The 22485-nt window shown below is 53.4% G+C and overlaps 1 protein-coding gene across 1 annotated transcript in view; it reads left to right on the top strand.

The window, feature by feature from the left end:
- Positions 1-1105: 1105 nt before the first annotated feature.
- BIN3 (bridging integrator 3) overlaps positions 1106-22485 on the top strand; it is a 49745-nt gene continuing 28365 nt past the window's right edge. The window contains exons 1-3 of the mRNA XM_071454717.1: positions 1106-2723; positions 15373-15421; positions 22072-22112. Coding sequence (XP_071310818.1) covers positions 2716-2723; positions 15373-15421; positions 22072-22112 — 98 coding nt within the window. The 5' untranslated portion in view covers positions 1106-2715. The remainder of the gene's footprint in view (positions 2724-15372; positions 15422-22071; positions 22113-22485) is intronic.

Here is a 22485-nt window from a genome sequence, read left to right as displayed (position 1 = left end):
CAGGAACCAGAGCTGCCACACACAGGGAGAGCCACCACAGCCCCAGCATCACCTGAGGGTGCTGTGCTGGTGCTGGTGCTGCTGAAGGTGCCCATCTCCACTGGTGGCACATGCTGGAAAACGCTGGAGATCCTGGGAACTGCCCCAGTGAGGAGCCACCCAATGTTCCACCAACGCTTTGGGCTCCTTCTGTGGGCGAGGAGGAGGGAAGGAGCCCAGCAGGCCCTGGGGACCCTCTCTGGCAGCCAGGCCTGGGCATCCCGCTGGGCAGGACCCCCCTGACGCGGAGCAGGAAGGTGAGGAGCACCCTTGGGTGGCAAAGCGCGGGGAGTGCGTGCAGCACCTTGCACGAAAAATGTTGGTTGCTACGGAAACACGGCACTTTCCATCCCCGTTCTGGGCTATCTGTGTTCTGGGGAGGAGGGAAGGGCTTCCAGTCACGTACCAGCTCCACACAACTTGCTGCCTTTGCCTCCTCAACGGGAGCGGCGGGGTCCTGAGGAGGCCACCACCACCTCGCTCCTCCCTGCTGAGGGTCTTCGGGGCTTTGCAGGATGTGGTTGGATCCAAGAGCTCTCCACGGGATGGGATTTGCTGCTCAGGAGGAGCACCAAGAGCTGGGACCCCTTCCCTGGGGTCGGGAGTGATGAGGACCCGCAGCCAGAAGCTCCTGGTTTGCAGCTGGAGTACAGATGTTGGTGGGATCCTCCCTGATCTTCTCACCTCTGGCTCAGCTTCTGCCACTGCCTGGCAGGAGACATCACCCACAGAAGGCCTGGATGGTTCTGGATCATCTGACCTCATCTCTCACCCCGTGGGACCGTGTGGATCCATCCCCATCCCCTCTGGAGGAAGGGGCCAGACTCATCCTCCTGGGACAGGGGGACAAACAGCAGAGCCTCCACAGAAGGTGCTCCCCGAGTCCTGCGGCCTTCAGGATGACAGACCCAGGCTCGTCCCAGCTCTGTTTTGTCCCATCCCCAGTGACAGTGAGGGGCACCACAGTGGGGACAGGCCCCGGAGCAACAACCTGGCCCAGCTGGCAGCAAAACCTTCCTGGCCCCAGCCTTCCTCTTCCTCATCGTTCTCATCACCTGGATGGGGATGTGGGGACCCTCGTGGCTGCCTCCCCTCGGGGTTTGCTCTGACACCCAGCAGCACCCCAAAACCCATCCCTTCCCCTCAGGCCCCTTCCCAGCGTCCCCTCTCCACCCACCCTAGCACAAATTGGGACACTGGTGGCAGTTGCCACCCTGGCACTGGTGGCCCCCCCGGATCTGCCTCCCCTGCTCCTTTTGGGCTAATCCCTGTCCTCAGCGGTGTCGGTAACACCTTCCCAGTTTAGCATCATCCTCCCTGCCTGTAATTACCGTGCTGTTTACCTCCACCTGCTAATTGATAAAGCCACCCCTGGCGCCCGGCCCGGGGCCGCCGCCCCGTGTGCTGGCATGTGGCTGCTGTCACCAGCCCGGTGCCACCAGGGCTGTTCCCACCCCCAGGATGGCACCCTGGGGCTCCAGGGGCACCCCGACCTTGGGGGGCTCTGCTGGATCCTGGGCTCATGGATGGAGCTGGCTGATGGCTCAGTGCTGAGGGCACGGTGGGTTTTTGGCCACCAAAAGGACTTTGCTGTCCATCCCACCCCTGTTCAGCCTCATCAAGTTGGGTTTGGGGTATTTCTGCCCAAAACTGAGAGCTCCTGCTTTTCCAAAGGTGATGCACATCCCTTGGATTTCCCTGACTGGGGGAGTCCTGCTCCTTCCCCTGCCCTCACCCACCCCGGGGTGTCCCTGGGCACCCCCTGCCCACACTCATCCTGGGAATCCCTTCCCTGTGCCCTCGCCCACCCCAGGGAATAACCCTGGGCACCCCCTGCCCACACTCATCCTGGGAATCCCTTCCCTGTGCCCTCGCCCACCCCAGGGAATAACCCTGGGCACCCTCTCCATGCCCTTATCCAGCTCAGGATGCTGCCAGGCAGTTCCTGACCCTCGCCCACCCCAGGAATGCTCCTGGGCCTCCCCTCCCTGTGCCACTGCCCACTCCGGGCTGTTCCTGGGCATTCCATGCTCCTGCCCTCACCCACTTCTAGGGTGCTCCTGGGCATTCCCTCCCTGTGCCCTTGCCCATCCTGGAGTTGAGCCAGGCAATTCCTTCTTGCCTATCCCAGGGCTGATCCAGGCAATTCTTTCTTGCCTATCCCAGGACTGATCCGGGCAATTCCTTCTTGCCCACCCCTTGCGTGATCCACGAAATTCCTTCTTGCCCATCCTGGGGCTGATCCATTAAATTCCTTCTCCTTGCCCACCATGGGGCTGATCCAGGCTATTCCTTCTTGCCCACCCCAGGGATGATCCATGAAATTCCTTCTCCTTGCGGACCCAGAGGTGATCCAGGCAATTCCTTCTCACCCGTCCCAGGGCTGATCCAGGCAGTTCCTTCTCCTGGCCCACCCCGGGGACACTCCACAGATCCCAGCGCTTTATCTCCAGCCCCTCCCGCCCCATTTCCAACCCTTTTCACCGAAACCGGGCGAATTTCGAGGTTTTCTCCCCGCGCACCTTCCCCGTGACGTCACGCTCCCCCCGCCACGTGACGTCACGCCCCCGCCGCGTGGCGTCACCGCGGCGCGCGGCTCCGGGCCTGAGCGCTGCCGGAAGGGGCGGGGCTAAAAGCGGCGGCACTTCCGGGAGCGGCGCGGGGCGGAGGGGGAACATGAGCTGGTGAGTGCGGGGGGACCCAGGGGCACCGGGAGCGGGTCAGGGAGGAGGAACCGGGACCAGCAGGGCAGGGCAGGGCGGGGGAACGGGAACGCCGGCACCGGGACTGGGACAGGGCAGAGGAACCGGAATCGGGAGCGGTGCAGGGCGGGGGAACGGGAGCGCCGGCACCGGGACTGGGTCAGGGCGGAGGAACCGGAACCGGGACCAGCAGGGCAGGGCGGGGGAACGGGAACGCCGGCACCGGGACTGGGTCAGGGCAGAGGAACCGGGACCTGGAGCGGGGCAGGGCGGAGGAATCGGAACCGCTGGCACGGGTCCGCCCGGTCCCGGCTCCTCACCTTGGGCGCTGCGGGTGAGGAGGAGCCGGGGACAGGCCCGGAGCGGCCCCGGTGCTGAGCAGCCTTGGCCCGGTGGGAGCCCCGGTGGAGGCCCTGGAGCGGAGCCGGAGCTGCCGGGAATGTCCCGGTGCAGGCCCTGGAGCGGAGCCGGTGCGTTCACAGTGCTGACCTGGCTTGGCCTGGTGCCGGCCCCGGAGTGGGCCCCGGTGCTGGCCGGGCTTGGCCCCACTGCTGGGCCTGGTGGGGTCCCCAGTGCTGGCCAGGTTTGTCCTGGTGGGGTCCCTGGTGGGGTCCCTGGTGCCAGCCCTAGTGGGGTTCCTCGTGCTGACCAGGTTTGCCCCAGCCCTGGCCAAGTTTGTCCCTGTCCTGGCCAGGTTTGTTCTGGTGGGGTCCCCAGTCCTGGCCAAGTTTGTCCCAGTCCTGGCCAAGTTTGTCCCTGTCCTGGCCAGGTTTGTCCCAGTGCTGGCCTTGGTGGGGTCCCCAGGGCTGGCCAGGTTTGTCCCAGTCCTGGCCAGGTTTGTCCCGGTGCTGACCCTGGTGGGGTCCCCAGGGCTGGCCAGATTTGTCCTGGTGCTGGCCTTGGTGGAGTCCCCAGGGCTGGCCAGGTTTGCCCCAGTCCTGGCCAAGTTTGTCCCTGTCCTGGCCAGGTTTGTTCTGGTGGGGTCCCCAGTCCTGGCCAAGTTTGTCCCAGTCCTGGCCAGGTTTGTCCCAGTGCTGGCCTTGGTGGGGTCCCCAGTGCTGACCAAGTTTGTCCCAGTCCTGGCCAGGTTTATCCTGGTGCTGGTCCTGGTGGGGTCCCCAGTGCTGACTAGATTTACCCCAGTCTCGGCCAGGTTTATCCTGCTGCTGGTCCTGCTGGGGTCCCCAGTCCTGGCCAGGCTTGTCCCTGCTGTCCCTGTAGTCACCCCCACAGGTGTGCCCCCCTCACGCCCCTCACCTGTGCCCCCCACATCATCCCCTGACCCCTTGCCGCTGTTCCCCCTCTTCCCTGCCCCTGCCCAGGAGCTGCTGCAGGTACATGGAGGGTCCCCTACTGTCCCCATTGCCTCTGAAATGCTGAAAAAACACCTTCAACTCCATGAAAGCAAAGCTTTTTCTTTAAAAAAAGAGGAAAGAAGAATTCCCATGTGTTTGAATCAAACTGATGAGGGCTGAGTTTGGACACACTGGTGCTTATTTAATTGAATTGTATTAGAAATCAATAATATTAGAAATTAATCTGGACTGCTGTGTGTGATTTCTCATCCTGGGTAGTTCTGGAGATCGAGTGCTGTTGTGGGAGGCAAAGGATGGGGTGGATCAAGAGCTGAAAGGGCTTTTCCTTGCCTGGCAGGTTGCGTTCCATGGTGACAATGGAAAATTTTTTGGGTTGGGACTGTGGAAGTTGTGGTTTGGAAATGTACTGCAAGTATGTAATGAGGCACACACAGGTACTGATTAAGACTGGGCATTTGGGCTAAAAATACGCATTTATCCACTGCAATGGCTTTGGACTCATCTCAGAACAGCAACAATTATGGACAGTGTTGGCTGATGAGGTTTTGAAGCCAACTTTTCCCAGGGAATCTGAGGGAAGGGACTCTGGAAGGGACCCTCTGGTCCAGGAGGAGCTTCAGAACCAAAATGTGAGGAATAAATCATCCCTTCACGTGTTGGATGAGGAATAATTTGGGTGCAGGGTATCCACACTTCCCAGTGTCCATCCATCCCCAGGGACTGTCCCTTGTCATCACAACACACGTGGCTTTTTCTGGGAGCCCTTTCTCTGGGAGATTGGGTGTTTTCACCTGTTTCTGGGGAGGAATCCAAGGTTGTTGTCTCCCGGTTTGCAGCTTCCTTTTTCTGCCTCTGTTGAGGTCAGGATTGAAGGTACTTGAGATGATAATTTAGACTCAGATGTTTATTATTTCTTATCAGTTACAGTCTCACAGCAGTGAGTTTTGTAGTCTTTCATTAACAAGGCACAGAATGGTTAACTATCTCTTGGTACAAGGTCTTGTAATCCTAAACTATCCAATTAAGAAATTGCACCTAAATTATTTTCACTTTTAACCCAATAACTCATCACTTGAAGTCCACACTGTGGACTTTTCTGTTCAGTTACAAAATACCACTCAAATCCATGAACAAGAAGGTAAAGAAGAACAACCTGCCTCCACCCTAAAACCTCCATCTTGCTTCATATTTATTCCTATATTCTCAAACCCCAAACTGTTCAGTTTTCCACCCTGTGATATCACACACTTCTAACTCCACACCTGTAATCCCAGTGCTATCAGTCAATTTTGGAAGCCCTTTCCACAGCCTCAGGTCAAGCGCAGCGTTCTCCTGGGAGTCAGAGTCTGTCTGTACAGAAAGTCTGAAATTCTCAGCATCCAGTACTCCCAACAGTTCCCTGGCAAGTGGAGGTTTGGAATATAGTTATATCCCAAATAGTTATATAGTTATATTCCAATATAGTTATATTCCAGATAGTTATATAGTTATATCCCAGATAGTTATATAGTTATATTCCAATATAGTTATATCCCAAATAGTTATATATAGTTATATTCCAATATAGTTATATTCCAGATAGTTATATATAGTTATATTCCAGATAGTTATATTCCAGATAGTTATATAGTTATATCCCAGATAGTTATATAGTTATATTCCAATATAGTTATATCCCAAATAGTTATATATAGTTATATTCCAATATAGTTATATTCCAGATAGTTAACCATTTTGTGCCTTGTTAATGAAAGCCTGCAAAAGCCGTCTCACAGCCTCAGGTCAAATGCAGCACTCTCCTGGGAGTCACAGTCTGTGTGTACAGAAAGTCTGAAATTCTCAGCGTCCAGAACTCCAAGAGTTGCCTGGCGAGCGGGGGGAACTCCGGGGGAATTCTGAGTCTCTTTCTTCTCTGGCCGCGTCACCCTCGGGAGCGCGGCTGACGCACGAGGGGCTCGGAGCCCGCGGGGCTCCAGCGTGGCCGCACAATCGCCCTCAGTCCAGCCTTGGGTGTGTGCCCTCAGTCCAGCCCTGAGTGTGCCCTCAGTCCAGCCCTGTGTGTGTGTGTGCCCTCAGTGCAGCCTTGGGTGTGTGCCCTCAGTCCAGCCCTGAGTGTGTCCTCAGTCCAGCCCTGTGTGTGTGTGTGTGCCCTCAGTGCAGCCTTGGGTGTGTGCCCTCAGTCCAGCCCTGTGTGTGTGTGTGTGCCCTCAGTGCAGCCTTGGGTGTGTGTGTGCCCTCAGTCCAGCCTTGGGTGTGTGTGCCCTCAGTCCAGCCCTGAGTGTGCCCTCAGTGCAGCCTTGGGTGTGTGTGTGCCCTCAGTCCAGCCTTGGGTGTGTGTGTGCCCTCAGTCCAGTCATGAGTGTCTGTGTGTGCCCTCAGTCTAGCTGAGTGTGTGTGCCCTCAGTGCAGCCTTGGGTGTGTGTGTGCCCTCAGTCCAGCCCTGTGTGTGTGCCCTCAGTCCAGCCCTGAGTGTGCCCTCAGTGCAGCCTTGGGGGTGTGTGTGCCCTCAGTCCAGCCTTGGATGTGTGTGTGCCCTCAGTCCCACCCTGTGTGTGTGTGTGCCCTCAGTCCAGCTCTGAGTGTGTGTGCCCTCAGTCCAGCCTTGGGTGTGTGTGTGCCCTCAGTCCAGCTCTGAGTGTGTGTGCCCTCAGTCCCACCCTGTGTGTGTGTGCCCTCAGTGCAGCCTTGGGTGTGTGTGTGTGCCCTCAGTCCCACCCTGTGTGTGTGTGTGCCCTCAGTGCAACCATGACCATGTGCCCTCAGTCCTGCCCTGTGTGTGTCCCTCAGTCCAACCCTGTGTGTGTGTGTGTGTGCCCTCAGTCCTGCCCTGTGTGTGTGCCCTCAGTCCTGCCCTGTGTGTGTGCCCTCAGTCCAACCCTGTGTGTGTGTGTGCCCTCAGTGCAACCATGACCATGTGCCCTCAGTCCTGCCCTGTGTGTGTGTCCTCATTCCGGCTGCTCCCTCCCGGGGCTGCTCCTTCCCAGTTGCTCCGTCCTGGCTGCTCCCTCCCGGGGCTGCTCCCTCCCGATTGCTCCCTCCCGGGGCTCCCTCCCGGCATCAATTGGGGCATCAATCGGGCCATTCACGGGTGCAGGGCCCGGCGTGACGTCCGTGGCAGCGCTGACACACGTGGGGTCGTGCCCCGCTGCTGAAATGTCACAGTTCCGGCCCTGGCATTGCTCCGGGGAGGGAGAGCTTTGTTCCAGCCCTGGCTGCTGTGGGATGTGTTGGATTATGCATGCATTCACTCTGTGAACTTTCTATCGAGCTTTAAAAATGCCCTACAAATTCATTTCCCTTAGGGAAGAAGGGACTTTGCTCAGCTTCCATGTGCGTCTCTCTGGCGTTGGGCACCGTCAGTCCTGGGTTGATCCCTCTTTTTCCAGGGTTTAGATGCTGCAGCTAAGGAAGAGGATGGAGCTTTGTCCTCAGCTTTGTCTTGCAGAGCTGGAGGTGGCACAAACTGCCACCATTTGAGCTCCTGGGCATTCATATCCTTAATTTTTTTGTAAGGGAAATCCCCACAGATTTGAGGACTGTTGGCAGGTTGGTGCTCTGTTGAGTGGTGTAAAGTTAATCCTGGGCCATCCCTCGGTCCTTGTGAGTTCTCTGTGCTGAGGGCTGGGAATGCTCCCAGGAACACAGGGAATGCTCCCTGGAACACAGGGAATTCTACCAGGAACATGGGGATCACTCCTGGAACACAGGGAATGCTCCATGGAACGTGGGGATCACTCCTGGAACGTGGGGATCACTCCTGGAACACAGAGAATTTTCCCTGGAACCCAGGGAATGCTCCCTGGAACACAGGGAATGCTCTCTGAAACATGGGGATCACTCCTGTAACACAGGGATCATTCCCAGGAACACAGGGAATGCTCCCAGGAACACAGGGATCACTCCCAAGAGCCCAGTGATGACCCTTGTACCAACACATGAAAGCTGTTCCAGAGGGCTCCTGCTGGTGACAGAGCCTGGAGAAACCCCCCCAAATTCCCAATTCCTGCACCCAGGCAGTGAGGCAGCTCTGCCTTTCTAGCCTTGCATGGACAGCTGGGATGTTTTTGCAGTCTCAGCTGAACTCCACGGCTTCCTTTAGGCTTTGGATTGGGGCATCCTCATCCCCCTCTTCCTCATGTGCAATCCAGTGATTCCCTTGGCCATCCCTCCTTCAAAGAATAAAGGGAGTGGAGTGCTGGATTTTAGTGCCCTGAGTGCCCCATTTTTGATTTATGAAGTGTTTCTTAAGGTTCCTGAGACTGCATCAAACCAAACCTCATAACCAGACTCCCAAACATCCCCTGCTCCAGTTTCCCACTCTCCCCCAGGTGAATTCCCACAGGAAAAGGGGATCTTTTTGTCTCTCCCAGAGGATGAGAGGCTAGATGGGTTTGCACAGCCTCAAAAGTGGGGTTGTTGATTATTCCCAGTGTTTTCCATGTTATGGATTTGCACGGGTTGTTGGTTATTCCCAGTGTTTTCCCTGTTATGGATTTGCTCAGGTTGTTGGTTATTCCCAATGTTATCTGTTTTATGGATTTGCAGAGGTTGTTGGTTATTCCCAATGTTTTCCATGTTATGGATTTGCACAGGTTGTTGGTTAGTCCCAATGTTTTCCATGTCATGGATTTGCTCAGGTTGTTGGGTATTCCCAATGTTTTCTGTTCTATGGATTTGCACAGGTTGTTGGTTATTCCTGGTGTTTTCCTGTTACAGATTTGCACAAGTTGTTGGTTATTCCCAGTGTTTTCCCTGTCATGGATTTGCAGAGGCTGTTGATTATTCCCAGTGTTTTCCCTGTCATGGATTTGCAGAGGCTGTTGATTATTCCCAGTGTTTTCCCTGTCATGGATTTGCACGGGTTGTCGGTTATTCCCAATGTTTTCCACACTATGGATTTGCTCAGGTTGTTGGTTATTCCTGGTGTCTTCTGTGTTAAGGATTTGCACAGGTTGTTGGTTATTCCTGGTGTTTTCTGTTTTATGGATTTGCAGAGGCTGTTGGTTATTCCCAATGTTTTCCACATTATGAATTTGCACAGGTTATTCCCAGTGTTTTCCGTGTTATGGATTTGCTCAGTTATTGGTTATTCCTGGTGTTTTCACTGCTGTGGATTTGCAGAGGTTGATGGTTATTCCCAGTATTTTCCGTGTTTTGGAGCTGTGTCCATGCTGGGCAGGTGCAATCCAAACCCAGCCCCAGGCTCTGTTTTCCTGCCTCTGAATCAATATTGATGTTTTTTGGCCGATGGCCCCGCTCCCCCTTCCCTGCAGGTTTCAGTGATACTGGGATCAGGAGATGAGCATGGGATAAAGTTACCTGGGATGAAGCAAGTGGATACCAGAGCAGTGAGTGAGGCTCCCAAACACCTCCCTGTCACCTGTGCAAGGTGCTTTGCACATCCCAAAGTTTTTATCATGGTGAAACTGGAGCGCCAGCCGGGCATTTCCCGGGGTGGAGCAGCTGGGAAGAGCCACCTGCCACCTCCCCTGCCACCATCACAGGCCTCAGAGTGGTTATTCCTGAATTGTTCATTTTTCCACCTGTTTTGTCCAGGTAGCTCCAACCCAGTGCTTTGGTTGAGCCACAACCGTGTTTCACAACCGTGCTTAAAATGGATATTTTTGTAGCATAGTCAGGGCCTAAAACAGCCCTGCAAAATTCTGCTCGCCCACGCGCCTGGCGTGAGTAATTTTCTTTTGATGGGTGAGTAAAATATCATTATTTTTTTCATGCTCCTCTTGGAATGGGTGGGAGAGAGGATTCTGACATTATTTTTGATTTGCTTAACACTGACACCGCGCCTGGCTCTGTGCAGGATGCAGAGGGACCCGTTCCCAGGAGCTCATCCCTCCACTGCCAAACTTCAGGAAGGTGCCTTGTTTTCCCTGGCCTGACCTAAAATCCAGAAAATCGATGTTTACACCTCTTTTTTTGCCTCTTTTTACACCTCTCTTTCCCTTCTCCCCCGCTGCAGCGGCTCACCCTGACATCCCTGCGTGCCTTAAAGCAAGTTCCCAAGGATGGGGCTGAAATCCAAAATCCAGGTGGGAGCGCTCACCTGGTCCATGCCGAGGGATCCCATCCCCACATCCCTCCTCTCTCTCCCCACCCTGTGACCTCCCCTCTCATCTCCTCGAGGAGAGCACCCAAACGGGGATTTGGCGCAGAGTCTCCCTCGACAGAAGCTGTTTGTGATCCGTTGGAATAAATTTTTTTCCCTTTTTTTTTTTTCCTCTTTTATTTTTTTAAATTTTTTTTTTTGCCTCGGCGCTGTGTTTGGAGCGGTTGCCATGAGTTCCCGGGAGGGGGGGAGCGGGGTGGGACGGTGCCTGCGGTTTCCATGGACACGCCTGGAGCACAGCGAGGAGGCATCCGGGAGATTCACGCCTAACCTGAGCCTGCCCTCCTGCCTGCCTCACCTGGGCACGGCTGCCATGCCCTCCTGGCTGGGAATTTGGCTGGTTTTAGGGAGCCCAATCCAGGTTTCCAGGATTTTGGTGTGCGGTATTCCCTCTCCTTGTGCAGGCTGGCATGAGACTCGGGAATGCTGCTCAGCAAAGGTCTCTCAGCTTCCTTTGAACTTTCTATCATGGAAAAGTCCTTCCTTAACACCTCCATCCCTCAGGGAAGCTTCACCCAAGCAGACAGAGGGAGGAGAAGCTCAACCAAGTTCACTCCGTAGCAGAGTGGGAAAGTGAAGGTTCACATCCTTCCTGGAGTGCTCCCGACCTTCCTGTTGGAAGTGTTTGCAGGAACACTTTGATCTTTCTGGGATAGCAGCTGATCCCATGGCCAGGCAGCTTTTCTGACCAGGCAGCTTCTCTGGATGCAGCTGAATCCATTCCCAACCCAGCAGCTTCCAAAGGGAAAGGCTCAGGGAAGGGACCCAATTTCTGTGATAGCTTTGGCATGATTTTTGTCTGCACAGAGCATCAGGTGTAAAGGGATGGCTTTGTAGGATCCCTCATCATCCCACGTGCCAAAATCCTTGGGAAAACCAGGCTTGGAGGGTCAGGGTCACCCTGGCAGCGCGGGAGGCTGGGTGTCATCCTCCTGCCTGCAGGCACTGAGAGGTTTCTTTCCGGTGAAGGAATTGAGATTTTTGGTGGAAATTCAAAGAGTGAGAAGCTCTGGCGGGCATCCAGGCTATGCTGGCGCTTGGGGTTTCAATGAGAGAGAGAGGGAAAGGGAAAAAAATCCCTGAAACTTTGCACGGGAAGCGGGCACTTCCCACAAAACGGGGATTTAGTCGCTGGTCTGGCAGTGGTACCAGTACAAACCAGTTTTGGCCACCAGTTCATACCAAAGTGGGACCTGTGGGTCCCCTGCAAATGCCACTCGTGCCCACCTGGGGCAGGAATATTGAATTCAGAGGCTCAGTGTCACTTTTCCCAAATTCATTAACATCCAAACTGCCCCAGCCTCTGCTGTCCCCATCCCTGCCTGTCCATCCATCTGTCCATCCTTCCCTCCCTTCCCAGTCCCTGCCTGGCAGCTCAGCATCCCCAGGGAGAGCATTTTATCAACTGTGGGTGAAAATATTTGGTGTTTATCCCTTGCTTATCTGCCAAGGGTCTTCTGGGGCCTGATTAGGGGTGGCAAAGCCGTGTTGAGCTGGAATGAGCTGGGAAAAAGAATCACATCCCACAGGGAATTTATCCCCTGGGCAGGCTCTGAGCTCCATCCCAGCTCCCCACAGCCAGGGGTGATGCCAAGGTTTGATGTCCACCCTAGGAAAGGACCATTCCTCCCTAATTTAGCAAGGATTGAGTGATTCCTGCTGGCAATTCCTGCCTTCCAGGAATGCTGGAGAGTGGGAGCTCCGTGTTTTAAGCTGCAGCTCCCCTCAGACCTCATGGAGCTGTATCCCCCCCCTGCCTGGGAGGTTTGTTTCCAACTCTCCTGTGCATCCAGAGGAGAATTAACTGCTTTGGTGTGTGTGGCCCTGCGTTTGCACATGGAAAAGCCAAGTAAATAGATGAGATTGCTGGGGAAACTTCAGAGAAAATCAGCCACAGCTTCTCCCACCTTCCCCTCCCTGGGGTTCCTGAGCATCCCCGAGTAGAGCTCGCAGGATTCTCTCCACCCACACTTTTTTTCCTTACTTTAAGCTCTTCCCACCCTCTCCCTGCAGTGTTTCACCCTCCTCCCTCCCCCCTGAACCCTGCTGCTTTCCCAAACTCCAGGTGCCCTCGCAGGGAGGGGGCTGTGAGGGGCCGGGGTGCTCCCCCGGCCCCGCGGGCTGGGAACGCTCCGGCTGTGACTCAGCGCGCTCGGCTCTTCAGGAACGGGATTTCAAGGGATTTCACACCCCAAACACAACCCCAGCTTTCTCTCGCTCAGCAGAAACGAGACATCAGGAAAAAAAAAAAAAAAAAAAAAAAAGAACAAGCACCGATTCTGGTTTTTCTTTGGTGTTTATAGAGCCAGGCTCAGCTTTGAAGGTACCAGGGAGATCCGTGGAATTCGTGGCAGTGATGGATATGGATTCACCTCCCCTCAGTTTATTTGTATTATCCCCATCATGCGTTTCCTAACCTTTTAATTTTGAAGCAAATGGTTGTGATGTTGCTGTCTCAGCTGCACTTTGTCCCCCCCACAATTTTGCAGGCAGGGACACAACTCCCAGAGGGACAAAACTTCGGTGCCAGCAGCAGTTTTGAGGCGTGGGGTGAATCCATTTGGTTTAAAAGCTCCAATAAAATCCATACCTTTCATCTTTTTTTTTCTTCCTTCTTTCTTTCCTGCTCATCCATCTTCCCCCCCCACCCTCCCAGAGAATCATATTAAAAGGCAGTGATTTAAAAACCAGGAAAATTATGTAAAATTGTAAAATAGAACAAAAACCTCCAATAATTGAGGAACAGACCTGACTTGCACAGGGTTATTTTTTTAGAGGTTTTACTGAGACAGACATAATTACCAAGTGGCATCACGATGCTGATAGAGATATTTACTGCTGCACTGGGGATTTGCAGAGCTCCACTGACTTCCCTTTGTTTCTGGGAGAAGAAAAGGGATTTTTGGGGTTCCTTGGTGGGGTGAGGATGGGGAATGGGATGAGCAGCACCCCCTGTGCTCCCGCTGCCTTCCCTTCCCAGTTCTGATCCCCAACCAATGGCTTTTCCTACCCCACATCCCTCTTGGTACCAAATTCCCTGGATTGAACCATTTTTCCAGTGGACAACACCACTTTGGGATGTTCTCTGTGCCCCCCAGAGGGGCAGGTTGTGCACAAGTAATTCTTTAATCACCTTTTTAATTGTCCTTTCCCACTAGGAACCAACCTGGCTCCAGCTCCTTGCTTGTCCCCGCCCTGCCAGAGAGTGGCAAACTGGTTTGAAGTGGGATAACACTCCCCTGAGTAAAATCCTCTTTTTTTTTATCCTTTCACCACCAAGCTGGTGCCATCACTTCCAAAAACATCAAGTGACAGCACCTGGCTGTGGATGGCAGGCGGGATGTGCCTCATTTTGGTTTATATTTGACCCACAGAGGAAAACACAAAGGAAAAAAATCCATATATTTTTTGTTTTCTTCCTGTAAGGCACCACACCCCCAGTTATTGACAGGGAAATTATACAGCAGAGTGGTGTTTGTTTATAAAAGAAGGGTGATTCACACTGCCACAGGAGCTGGAAAGGGTTAAACCCAAAATTACACCGGTCCTGGTGGAGAACCATAAACAGGAAGTTCTCCCGAAAAAAAATTTAAATTTAAACCTGGTGACTCAGGTTGGCTCCAGAGCTGCTCAGGGAGGGTCACAGGGGGTGCAGCCCTGGATTATTCCCGGTGGGTAATTACAGCCTTGGTTTGAAAACAACGGGAAAAGTGGGAAGAGCAAGGTTTGGAGTTTGGATAATCAGGTTTTTTTGCTTCATCCTGCCCCTTCTTCCACTGCAAATTCCTTCTCCTGTTGCACACAGTTGGATTTTGCAGCAGGTTACACTGATAAAAATATTTCCTGGGGGTCAAGCTGTTGGATGGAGCAGTACTGGGGGCTTGGACGTGGAGCTGGTGGGAAGCAAATGGAAAACCAGCAGTGGGAAAAGCCAGACTGGGAGGCAGCAATACAGTCCCAAAATCCATGGTTTTATCTCAAATTTTGTGTAGCAGCATAAGAGTTTGGGCTGGTCCAGTCCAAATTCTCAGGAGGGGACTCAGACACTTTCCCAGAAGCTCCTGGTGCAGATTTGGGATGGGAAGTTGGAAGTGGAAGATTCCATTGGAATGGAACAGGATGAAGCTGAGCTGTAGGTGAAACATCTTTGGCAAAAAACACTTTAATGTCATTATGACCTCAATTTTTTCTATTTATTTAAAGCATCACAACCCAGAAAACATTGGGAGATTTTGGCTGAGATGCTTTAACCAAGCAGCACCTCTTTAACTTAATTAAATCCATTGACAACAGCAGTTGAATTCCTGGATTTTCATTATACTGATAGGTGAAAGAAATCCAATTATTTTCAGGCTGCCTGCGTGGTTGCTCCCAGCTGACCCAGCCACCCTTACATATGTTGTGTAATTTATTTAGAGTACTCTTCTCATTCAGGTAACCCAGATTTTCCTGGGAATTAGGGATTTTAAGAATGAAGGCTGTGCTGGCAGGTGAGCCTCTCCTCCAGCTGTTGGAGCAGAGGAATCCTTTGAAGCAGCTCTCAGCTCCAGACACCGGCTTGTTACTTTTTTTAATATCCTCTTTCTAAATATTTACAGGCTTTGTTTGGGATTTTTTTGTTTAGTATTATTTTATCCTCCCCAGCAGATTTGGTTTGAAACAGAGTGAGTTCTTCAGCTGCTTGTGGAGCATCCTTGCCTTGCTTTGGGGTGCAGGGAGGTTGTGTGGGGCTGACCTCAGGGGTGGCACTGGCTCTGGGACAATCAAAGTGACCCACAAGGACCATCCAGCCCTGCACAGACACCCCAAAATCCCACCCTGGCCACCCCTGAGAGTGCTGTCCAAATGCTCCTGGAGCTCTGGCAGCCCCCATTCCCTGGAGAGCTGTCCCAGTGCTTATTCCAGCCTTTGGGGGAAGAATCTTTCCCTAAAATCCAAGCTGGCTCTGCCTCGGTGCAGCTCCAGCCGTTCCCTGGGTCCTGTCACTGTCACAGAGCAGAGATCAGAGAGCTGCCCCTCTGGAATGCTGAGAAGGCTCCCCACAGTCTCTCCCAGCCTTTCCCTCTCTGGGGGGTGCACAGCCCTGGGATGAGGGGCCTGGGACACCCCCGGCTGCCCCCCAAAGCCGCCCCCAGCCCCGTGCCCAGCACCAGCGCTGCTCACACGTTCCCTTCTCCTCTCTCTTTTCCAGGATCCCGTTCAAGATCGGGCAGCCCAAGAAACAGATTGTACCCAAGACAGTGAGTAAACCAGTTCCCCCTTTTTAGCTCCAGCCTTGGATCATGTGGCTGATGAGTCAAGCCAGCACTTTGACTCGTCCCATTTTGCAGCGTGTGGGAGGGAGCTGGAGCAGCAGAACCTGTTGCCGCGTGTGACCAGCGCTCGGCTCCTCGTGCGAGGAGCGAGGGGGAGCCCCATGCAGGCAGAATATTTTGGTTTGGGATCTGTTGAAATTATAATTTTTTTAAATTTTTTTTTTTTTTTTTTGGGAGGGGTGTGTGTGTGTGTGTGTGCGGGGTAGGGGAAAAGAGCTCTCTTGGTCTGGCACAGTTTTCCTCGGAGATGGCTGAACGGGTTTGCTTCCTTCCTTCCTTCCTTCCTTCTTTCAGCAATGGCTTGTTTGTTCATCCTTTCGGAGCAGATGGAGGAGGAGGAGTGGTTCAGATCGCTGAATATAACTGTTTCCAAAGAAAGGCTTATAAGCTGAGATGCTTAGTGCTCGGGCGTGAATTAATTTGTGCTGCACAGCATTTGCTTTAAAAGCAAATTAAAAAAGCATTTTGTATTCCCGTGGATTTGAGGCTCCTACCCCAAGTGCTGCTGCTTGCAGCTGGCTGTGGTATTTTCCCTTCTTAAGCAGCTTGGCTTTGCATTTGTCCCATGCCAAAAAAAAGCTGTGGAACCTCCCAGGAGCTGGCCCTGAAAACTCACCTGGATACCTGCTCTAAAAAGGGAGCCCTGAGAGGCAGCGTGGGGCAGAGCTTGTCCCTCTGGTGGCACTAGTGCCCTAATCCCCTGCACAGACTGACATCCCTGATCCTTCCTCTCCGGGCCACCCAGCTAATTCCACAGGATGCGTGGGCACCCGTGTTTGTGGGGCAGTTTCTCCTTGGGACATGACATTTTCCCTGGAGGCAGAGGGCTAATCCCACCACTCCCTTCAAGCCTTGATTGTCATGTTTTATTTTAAAGGATTTGGTGGTTGTCTGCTGCCGTGGAGCAGCAATTTTCTGTAACAGCTCCAAACTGTCAGTACAGAATTTAAGCCAGGCAAGCAACGAAGACGAGGACTGGTAAAATTCCTCCGTGGTTTTCCTGTGTTTTCAGCTGCCCTTTTCCAGGGGCTGGTGATCCACCAGCAAGGTGCTGCTGCCTGTGATCCCTCAGGTGAGGCAGCCCAGCCTCAGCTCTTCACAGCTCTCCCAGCTCGTGTCAGGAGCCCCCACATTCCTTGCTCTACAATATTTCGCTTTTCCCAGTGCTCCCAACACCGATGTCCTTCCAGGCTGGGGCAAGAACCAACTGCTCTGCAGTTCTGGGTGTCTTGGCCAGCTCTGCTGGGCATCTCCAGCCCACCCATTCTCACATCCCAGTTTAATACATTCCATTTCCTTGCTGTTTCCCTCCCCTTTTAGAGGTTTTTTCTCCCCTAAAATCAGCCATCTCTGTGCTCAGGCTCCCTGCAGATGAGTGGTGGCACCTCTGAGATCTTCCCTTCCCTGGAGCTGCTGGAATGTGCTGTTCTGAAGCAGTTGGCAGCCTTTGCTTATATATACATGTGTGTGTATTAAATAGAACAGCTCAGAATATCCGGCAGGCAGAGGTTCATTCAGCACCCAGAGCCTTTCCAGGCCTTTTCCTTTTCCTTCCTTCCTTCCTCAGCTCCCTAGGAACAAGGAACAAGATTCAGTGTCAACAAAGTTGATTTCTAAAAGGCTTCCACTTGCCCTGGAATGATGATGATGATGATGGTGGTGGTGGTGGTGGTGTTGCTCTCCAGGCACCAGATACAGGGAGAGCAGAAAACAGGAAGCCCAAAACCTTGGAACTTCACACCCAGTGTAGAGTGCAGCTCTTCAAAGCAGAGCAAACGGCAGGAAACCACGGATATCCCCCAGGATCAGGCATTCCATGTGCAGTGCTGTGCAAGGGATGGGGCTGCTTTGAGCTGCAGGCCCCCAAATTTACCTCCCAGTTGCAGGCTGAGCCACTCCATCTGTGCAGGCGTTGGGGAACAGCAGCAGCAGCCAAGGGCTGGGATGTTCCAGATGTTGGGCTGCAGGAAGTGGGAAGGTGTGGCATCTCCAGGGCTGCATCCCAAGCCCATCAGAAGGGAAGTGGTTGTGGGTAGAGGATCTCCCACTCACAGAGACCCGACCACAAAAGAGGAGGTGAGGGGGAAGGATAAAAAAAAAAGCAGCATTTGTTAGGATGTAACTTCTTTGGCTCTCCGTGAGGCCTGGGACTGGAATCAGGAGAGGGGGGTGGCTTTGCGAGAGGCTCAGCGAGCCAGAGAGGCTTTTTTGTTGTCTCAGTGCTGGGGCTGGTGTCAGATCTAGGCCGGGAGTAGTCCTGAAAAGCAATTTGCCTGGGCTGCCGAGGAATTAGTCATGACTCCCTGTGCCCACTCGCCTGTGATCCTTTGCAGAAGGGCACGGTGTCAGCCACAGTTTAGCTCTTGAGGGAGAAGGAAACCCCGGTAGAAAATATCAGCTGGTGAACTGAGGTGATCTCCCCCTCCCCAGACATGGCTGTGCTTTGTTTCCACCTTAACCTGGGCAAATCCAATTCCAGACAGCATAATCTCTCCCCTCCTCTTCCCTGAAAAGAGCAGCTGTCAGAGGGCTCTGGGAGCCGGGTGGGAGGATCTAATGCTCTGAGAGGCCCTGCTGTCAGCAGGGCCACGGGCCCACAGCCCAATTAAACTAATGCCCAGTGATAGGAGTTAAACCTGTTAGAATTATATCTCTCCATGTTTATTGCTCAGCCACGAAGCCTCTTATGGCAGAGATGTTCTTCCCTCCCTCGGGACAGCTCCGCTCCCAGCAGAGGCTGTCGGAGCTGTCTCGTCTGCCCAGCTCTCCTGCAGCTGCAGCTGAAGTTCACCTGTGTCCCCCCAGGTTGTTCCCTGCCCTTCACTGGGTCTGGGATGATCCAAGCAGGCAGGAGCTGGGGAGCAGAGCCAGCCCTGCATCCCCCAGTGAGGTTTTATCCCACCTCCCTCCCTGTTTCCCTCGGCCCTGCTCTGGCCTGGGCTGACTCAGACCACTCGCCCTCCTCCTCCTCCTTGCTGGCCTGAGTCAGCTTGGCAGGGAGTGGAGACCTGAGCTGCCAAACCTCCTTTCCTTGACTCATCCCAGCAGCTCTGCCTTCCCCAGGGATGTTGGACGGAGGAGCTCCGTGAGCAGCAGGATTCCACTGCAGCACCTTTCCATTGGGCTCCACCAGCGAGCTGGAGATCCCAAAACAGTGGAGTAAATGTCATGGGAATGGTGGGGTGAACTCAAGTGATGCCAGTTAAATAGTTTTGCTCATTTTCCTTCAATCTTTTCTGGCCAAAGTGGTCTCTGCAGTTGGGAGGTGCCTCCTTTTTCCCTTTGCCACTTTTCTGGGAAGCTTTCTTGCGGGATGGGGATGTGGAGATCTTGCTGGGTGGAGTCCGTGACATCCCAGATCCACCTGCTCTCTGCAGCTCTGGCTCAGAATATTCACCCATGGGACTTACCTTGAAATTCTTGATGGGATGGCAGAAGCTCAGCAGAAAATCTTAGTTCTAATTTCTATGGGTTTCACTTTTATTTGGAGAAGAGGAAGAAGAAAACACTTCCCTCTTTTTCCCAAGATCCACAACGATGCTGAGACCACTGGAAGATGCAGAAATCAGCTCATCTTCCTCCTCCAGGAAAAAACATGAACCCCAGGGGGATAGGAAGGTTCCTCACAGTCGCTCATTTCCATCTCTTTGTAGTGTTGGCTTCAGTCTTGCTCCATTGCCTCATAACCAGGGTGGTGATGATGATCCTGCCCTTCAAGCAGGAGAGATCTGATCACAGGTGGGAGGCCCAGTGTTTGCAAACAAAAAAAAAGAACTGGGTGAAGGAGAGAACGTTGTTTTATTTCAAAGCTTTCGAGAGCTTGTCGCTCTTGATGTAGATTTAAATAAAAACCCCGAGACGAGCGATTTTTGCATTACCCAGCCCCTGTGCCTGGAAGAAAAAAAAAAAAAAAAACGTTCAATACAGAAAGTGTGGTTTGATTTGGAGTTTTCAGAAAGAGGCTGCAGAGCAGTGGGATTATTTTAATAATACGGAAACTTCCCTTCAGGATATTGTAATTTTCTTGCCTGTACTTCTTGTTCTCGTTACTCTTAACGTGATAATCCTCTCCACAGCCTCTGTCGGCTGCGTGTGACCGTGGAGAGCTGCTGGGAGTGGGAATTACTGTGTGCTCTGCAAAATGTTCCCAGCTTGTCCTCCTTGCAGGGCTCTGCCTGTGACTCTGCTGGGTGGGAGCACGTGAGAGCAGCTTTTCCCTCTGTTTTTGTGGGATACCCAGGCTCCAGCCATGGCTGGGAGGCTCCCTGAGCTCGCAGACTGTGGGGACTGGGAGCCAGTTGCTGCCTGTGGGCGTGAAAAATAAGAGCAATCCTTGGGCAGCTGTCTCAGAGAGATGGGGCTGGGTATGTGAGTCAGGCTGGGCAGCTGAAGTGTGTCTGTGTGGAGTCACCTCGAGCCCATGTGGATCCTGCTCTGGCACTGGGGTGGGGGCTTGGGGGAGCTCGGGAGGTTTGGGGGGCTCACAGCACCCAGAGGGATGCAGGGTGGGGAGGTTTTGTCTCTATGGAATGAATGCCAAAGTCCCAGAATGATTTGGGTGGGAAGGGAGCGTTAAACTCATCTTGTTCCACTCCCTGCCATGGGCAGGGACACCTTCCACTATCCCAGGGTGCTCCAAGCTGGCCTTGGACACTTCCAGGGATGGAGCAGCCACAGCTTCCTTAGGAATTCTATCCCAGCCCCTCCCCACCCTCACAGCCAGGAATTCCTTCCCAAAATCCCATCCATCCCTGCCCTCTGGCAGTGGGAGCCATTCCCTGGGTCCTGTCCCTCCATGCCTTGTCCCCAGTCCCTCTCCAGCTCTCCTGGAGCCCCTTCAGGCCCTGCAAGCTGCTCCATATCTGTTAAGGCACGCTGCCTTTTGCTTATATTGCACAGAAACAGGCAAATCTGACAGCAAAAAAGGGCCAGAAACCCTGAATATTCACAGGTATTCCACAGCCAAAGCTTTTGGAGGAATTGGTTGCTGAGCAGATCCTCCTAACCACAGAGAGGCAACAATAAGGGAACGACACCCCCAGCCTTTCAAAGGGGGGCACAGTTTTGAGTCGTGCCTGACCCTGTGTGGTTTGCAACCAAAACAATTCACACCTAAGGCCTATTTATAGAGTGCAATAGTCCCTGGATATTTTAGCAGCCGGAACAGGCACGGGGATGGAGGGTGAGCTTTACTATGTGCTGGTTACCTGACCTGCAGGGCGCCAGCTGCCGCGGATTTCTGCGCTCCCCGAACGCCAGGCACAAGTCGTGTGAGCTGCCCCCACACTGCTCCCTGGCTGTTCTCTCCAGCACCCAATTTTAGCAGCACGAAAAGGGAGCTGGAGCTCCTGGGAGGGTTTTTTGGAGCAGAGGGATGGGAGGGGGGGGAGAGAGCCCAGCTCGCATCCCCCGGATGGTGGGAGCGGATGGTGAGGACAGCTGGGCGCTGGGATGGGGCTGGAATGTGGCTGGGCACTGCCTGCCCTCAGATCAGGCTGCTGGAGTTCAAGTGCAGCCCAAAAAGATGTTTGAAGAAGGAGATTTTAAGAAAATCTCCATCTTTAACCCTCAAGCTTTTAACAGCAATTCTCCTTGAAAAGCAAACATCCCCATTAAATTGTGGTGCTGCATCAAGCCTGGGATTGAAATCTCAGGGCCAGCAGGAAGAATTGGAACAAACCTTTGGATCCTTCTAGTCCTGGCTGCTCCCAGCACTCTGCATTTCCTTAATAGCACGGGAGCTTGACAACAGAAATGAACCCAGAGCTGATCCCATGACAACAAACGCGCACGGATTTACTCTTGGCTGGTCAATTGAAATCCATTTGCTTCTCTGGTTGACGAGGTGTGGAATGAATGTTTTAAGTGTGTTAAAACAGTCAGCATGGAAAGAAAGTTCCTTAAAATATCTCCTATCACTGGAGGTTTGCTGCCAGCTAGCAAGTAGGAGGGAGCAGGCACTGAGGTAGCATCGGGAGAAGGCTGTGCTGGAGCTCAGACCTCGGAGCACAGGGCTCCCCTCCCTTTTGGAGGTGTCACAGTCCACTGGGATTGTGCTCCAGCCCAAGAATCTCATGGGAGGGAGCTGTTGTAGGGGTAAGGAGTGTGTGGAGGGGGTGAATAATGCAGAGATGGGAAGGCTCACTGGTGGTGTGGGGGGAATTTCACCATCCTGTTGAGGATGAGGAAGGAGGAAACAGCCAGCCCCACCTCAGGGTCCTTAACGGGGTGGGAGGAGCAGCTCCCCTCAGTCTTTGGGAGAGAGCACAGGTTTGTCCCCCAGCACTGAGCCATGCTGTGACCTCCCTGCTTTTCTAGCATTTCCATTTATTCCATCAGCTCCCAGTCCATGTCCTGGAGCATGCCCTTGGCTCGAGCTGACACGTTTGCTGCTGGCTCCAAGAGAGTCTGGAGCTCCAAATCCCCAAGACTTCCTTTACTTTTGAGGTGTAACTCCCATGAAAGCTGGAGCTTGTGCTGGGCTCAGCTCAGCATTTCCCAGGGACAGCTTTCCCTGCATGCTCCAGGCTGCCCTGCAGTCCCCTGGAGCTGATTTCCATCTCTTCTTTCCACAGGTGGAGAGAGACTTTGAAAGGGAATATGGGAAGCTGCAGCAGTGAGTATCAACCACACTGGTCAGACAGGACCTGCCGCGTGCTTCCCTCCTCCCATTGCATCTTCCCAGGGAATTTTAGCCAGGGATGCTCTTCCCAGTGAGCAAATCCCTCACTGCCCTGTAATTTCCAATTCTTCAGGGTTTCTCTAAGTGTTCAAAGGTGTCCTCAGAAGTATTTGCAATGGGGTTGCAGATTCTGGCAGCTTAAAAAAAAAAAAAAAAAAAAAGTGTAAAATTGCCAGAAAACTATGGGGTCCCTGTAGGGGCCAGCACCTCAGAGGACCAGGAGTGGCTTTGCCATCCTGCCTGTGTCACAGGAGCTGCAGGGATCATCTGGAAGCATTTGGCTTTACCATTTGTGCTAAGTGTGAGA

This window comes from Agelaius tricolor, unplaced genomic scaffold, assembly GCF_023055355.1.
Source record: "Agelaius tricolor isolate 1412-34295 unplaced genomic scaffold, bAgeTri1.0.p SCAF_41, whole genome shotgun sequence".
Lineage (NCBI taxonomy): Eukaryota > Metazoa > Chordata > Aves > Passeriformes > Icteridae > Agelaius > Agelaius tricolor.
This window is presented reverse-complemented; position numbering and strand designations above follow the sequence as displayed.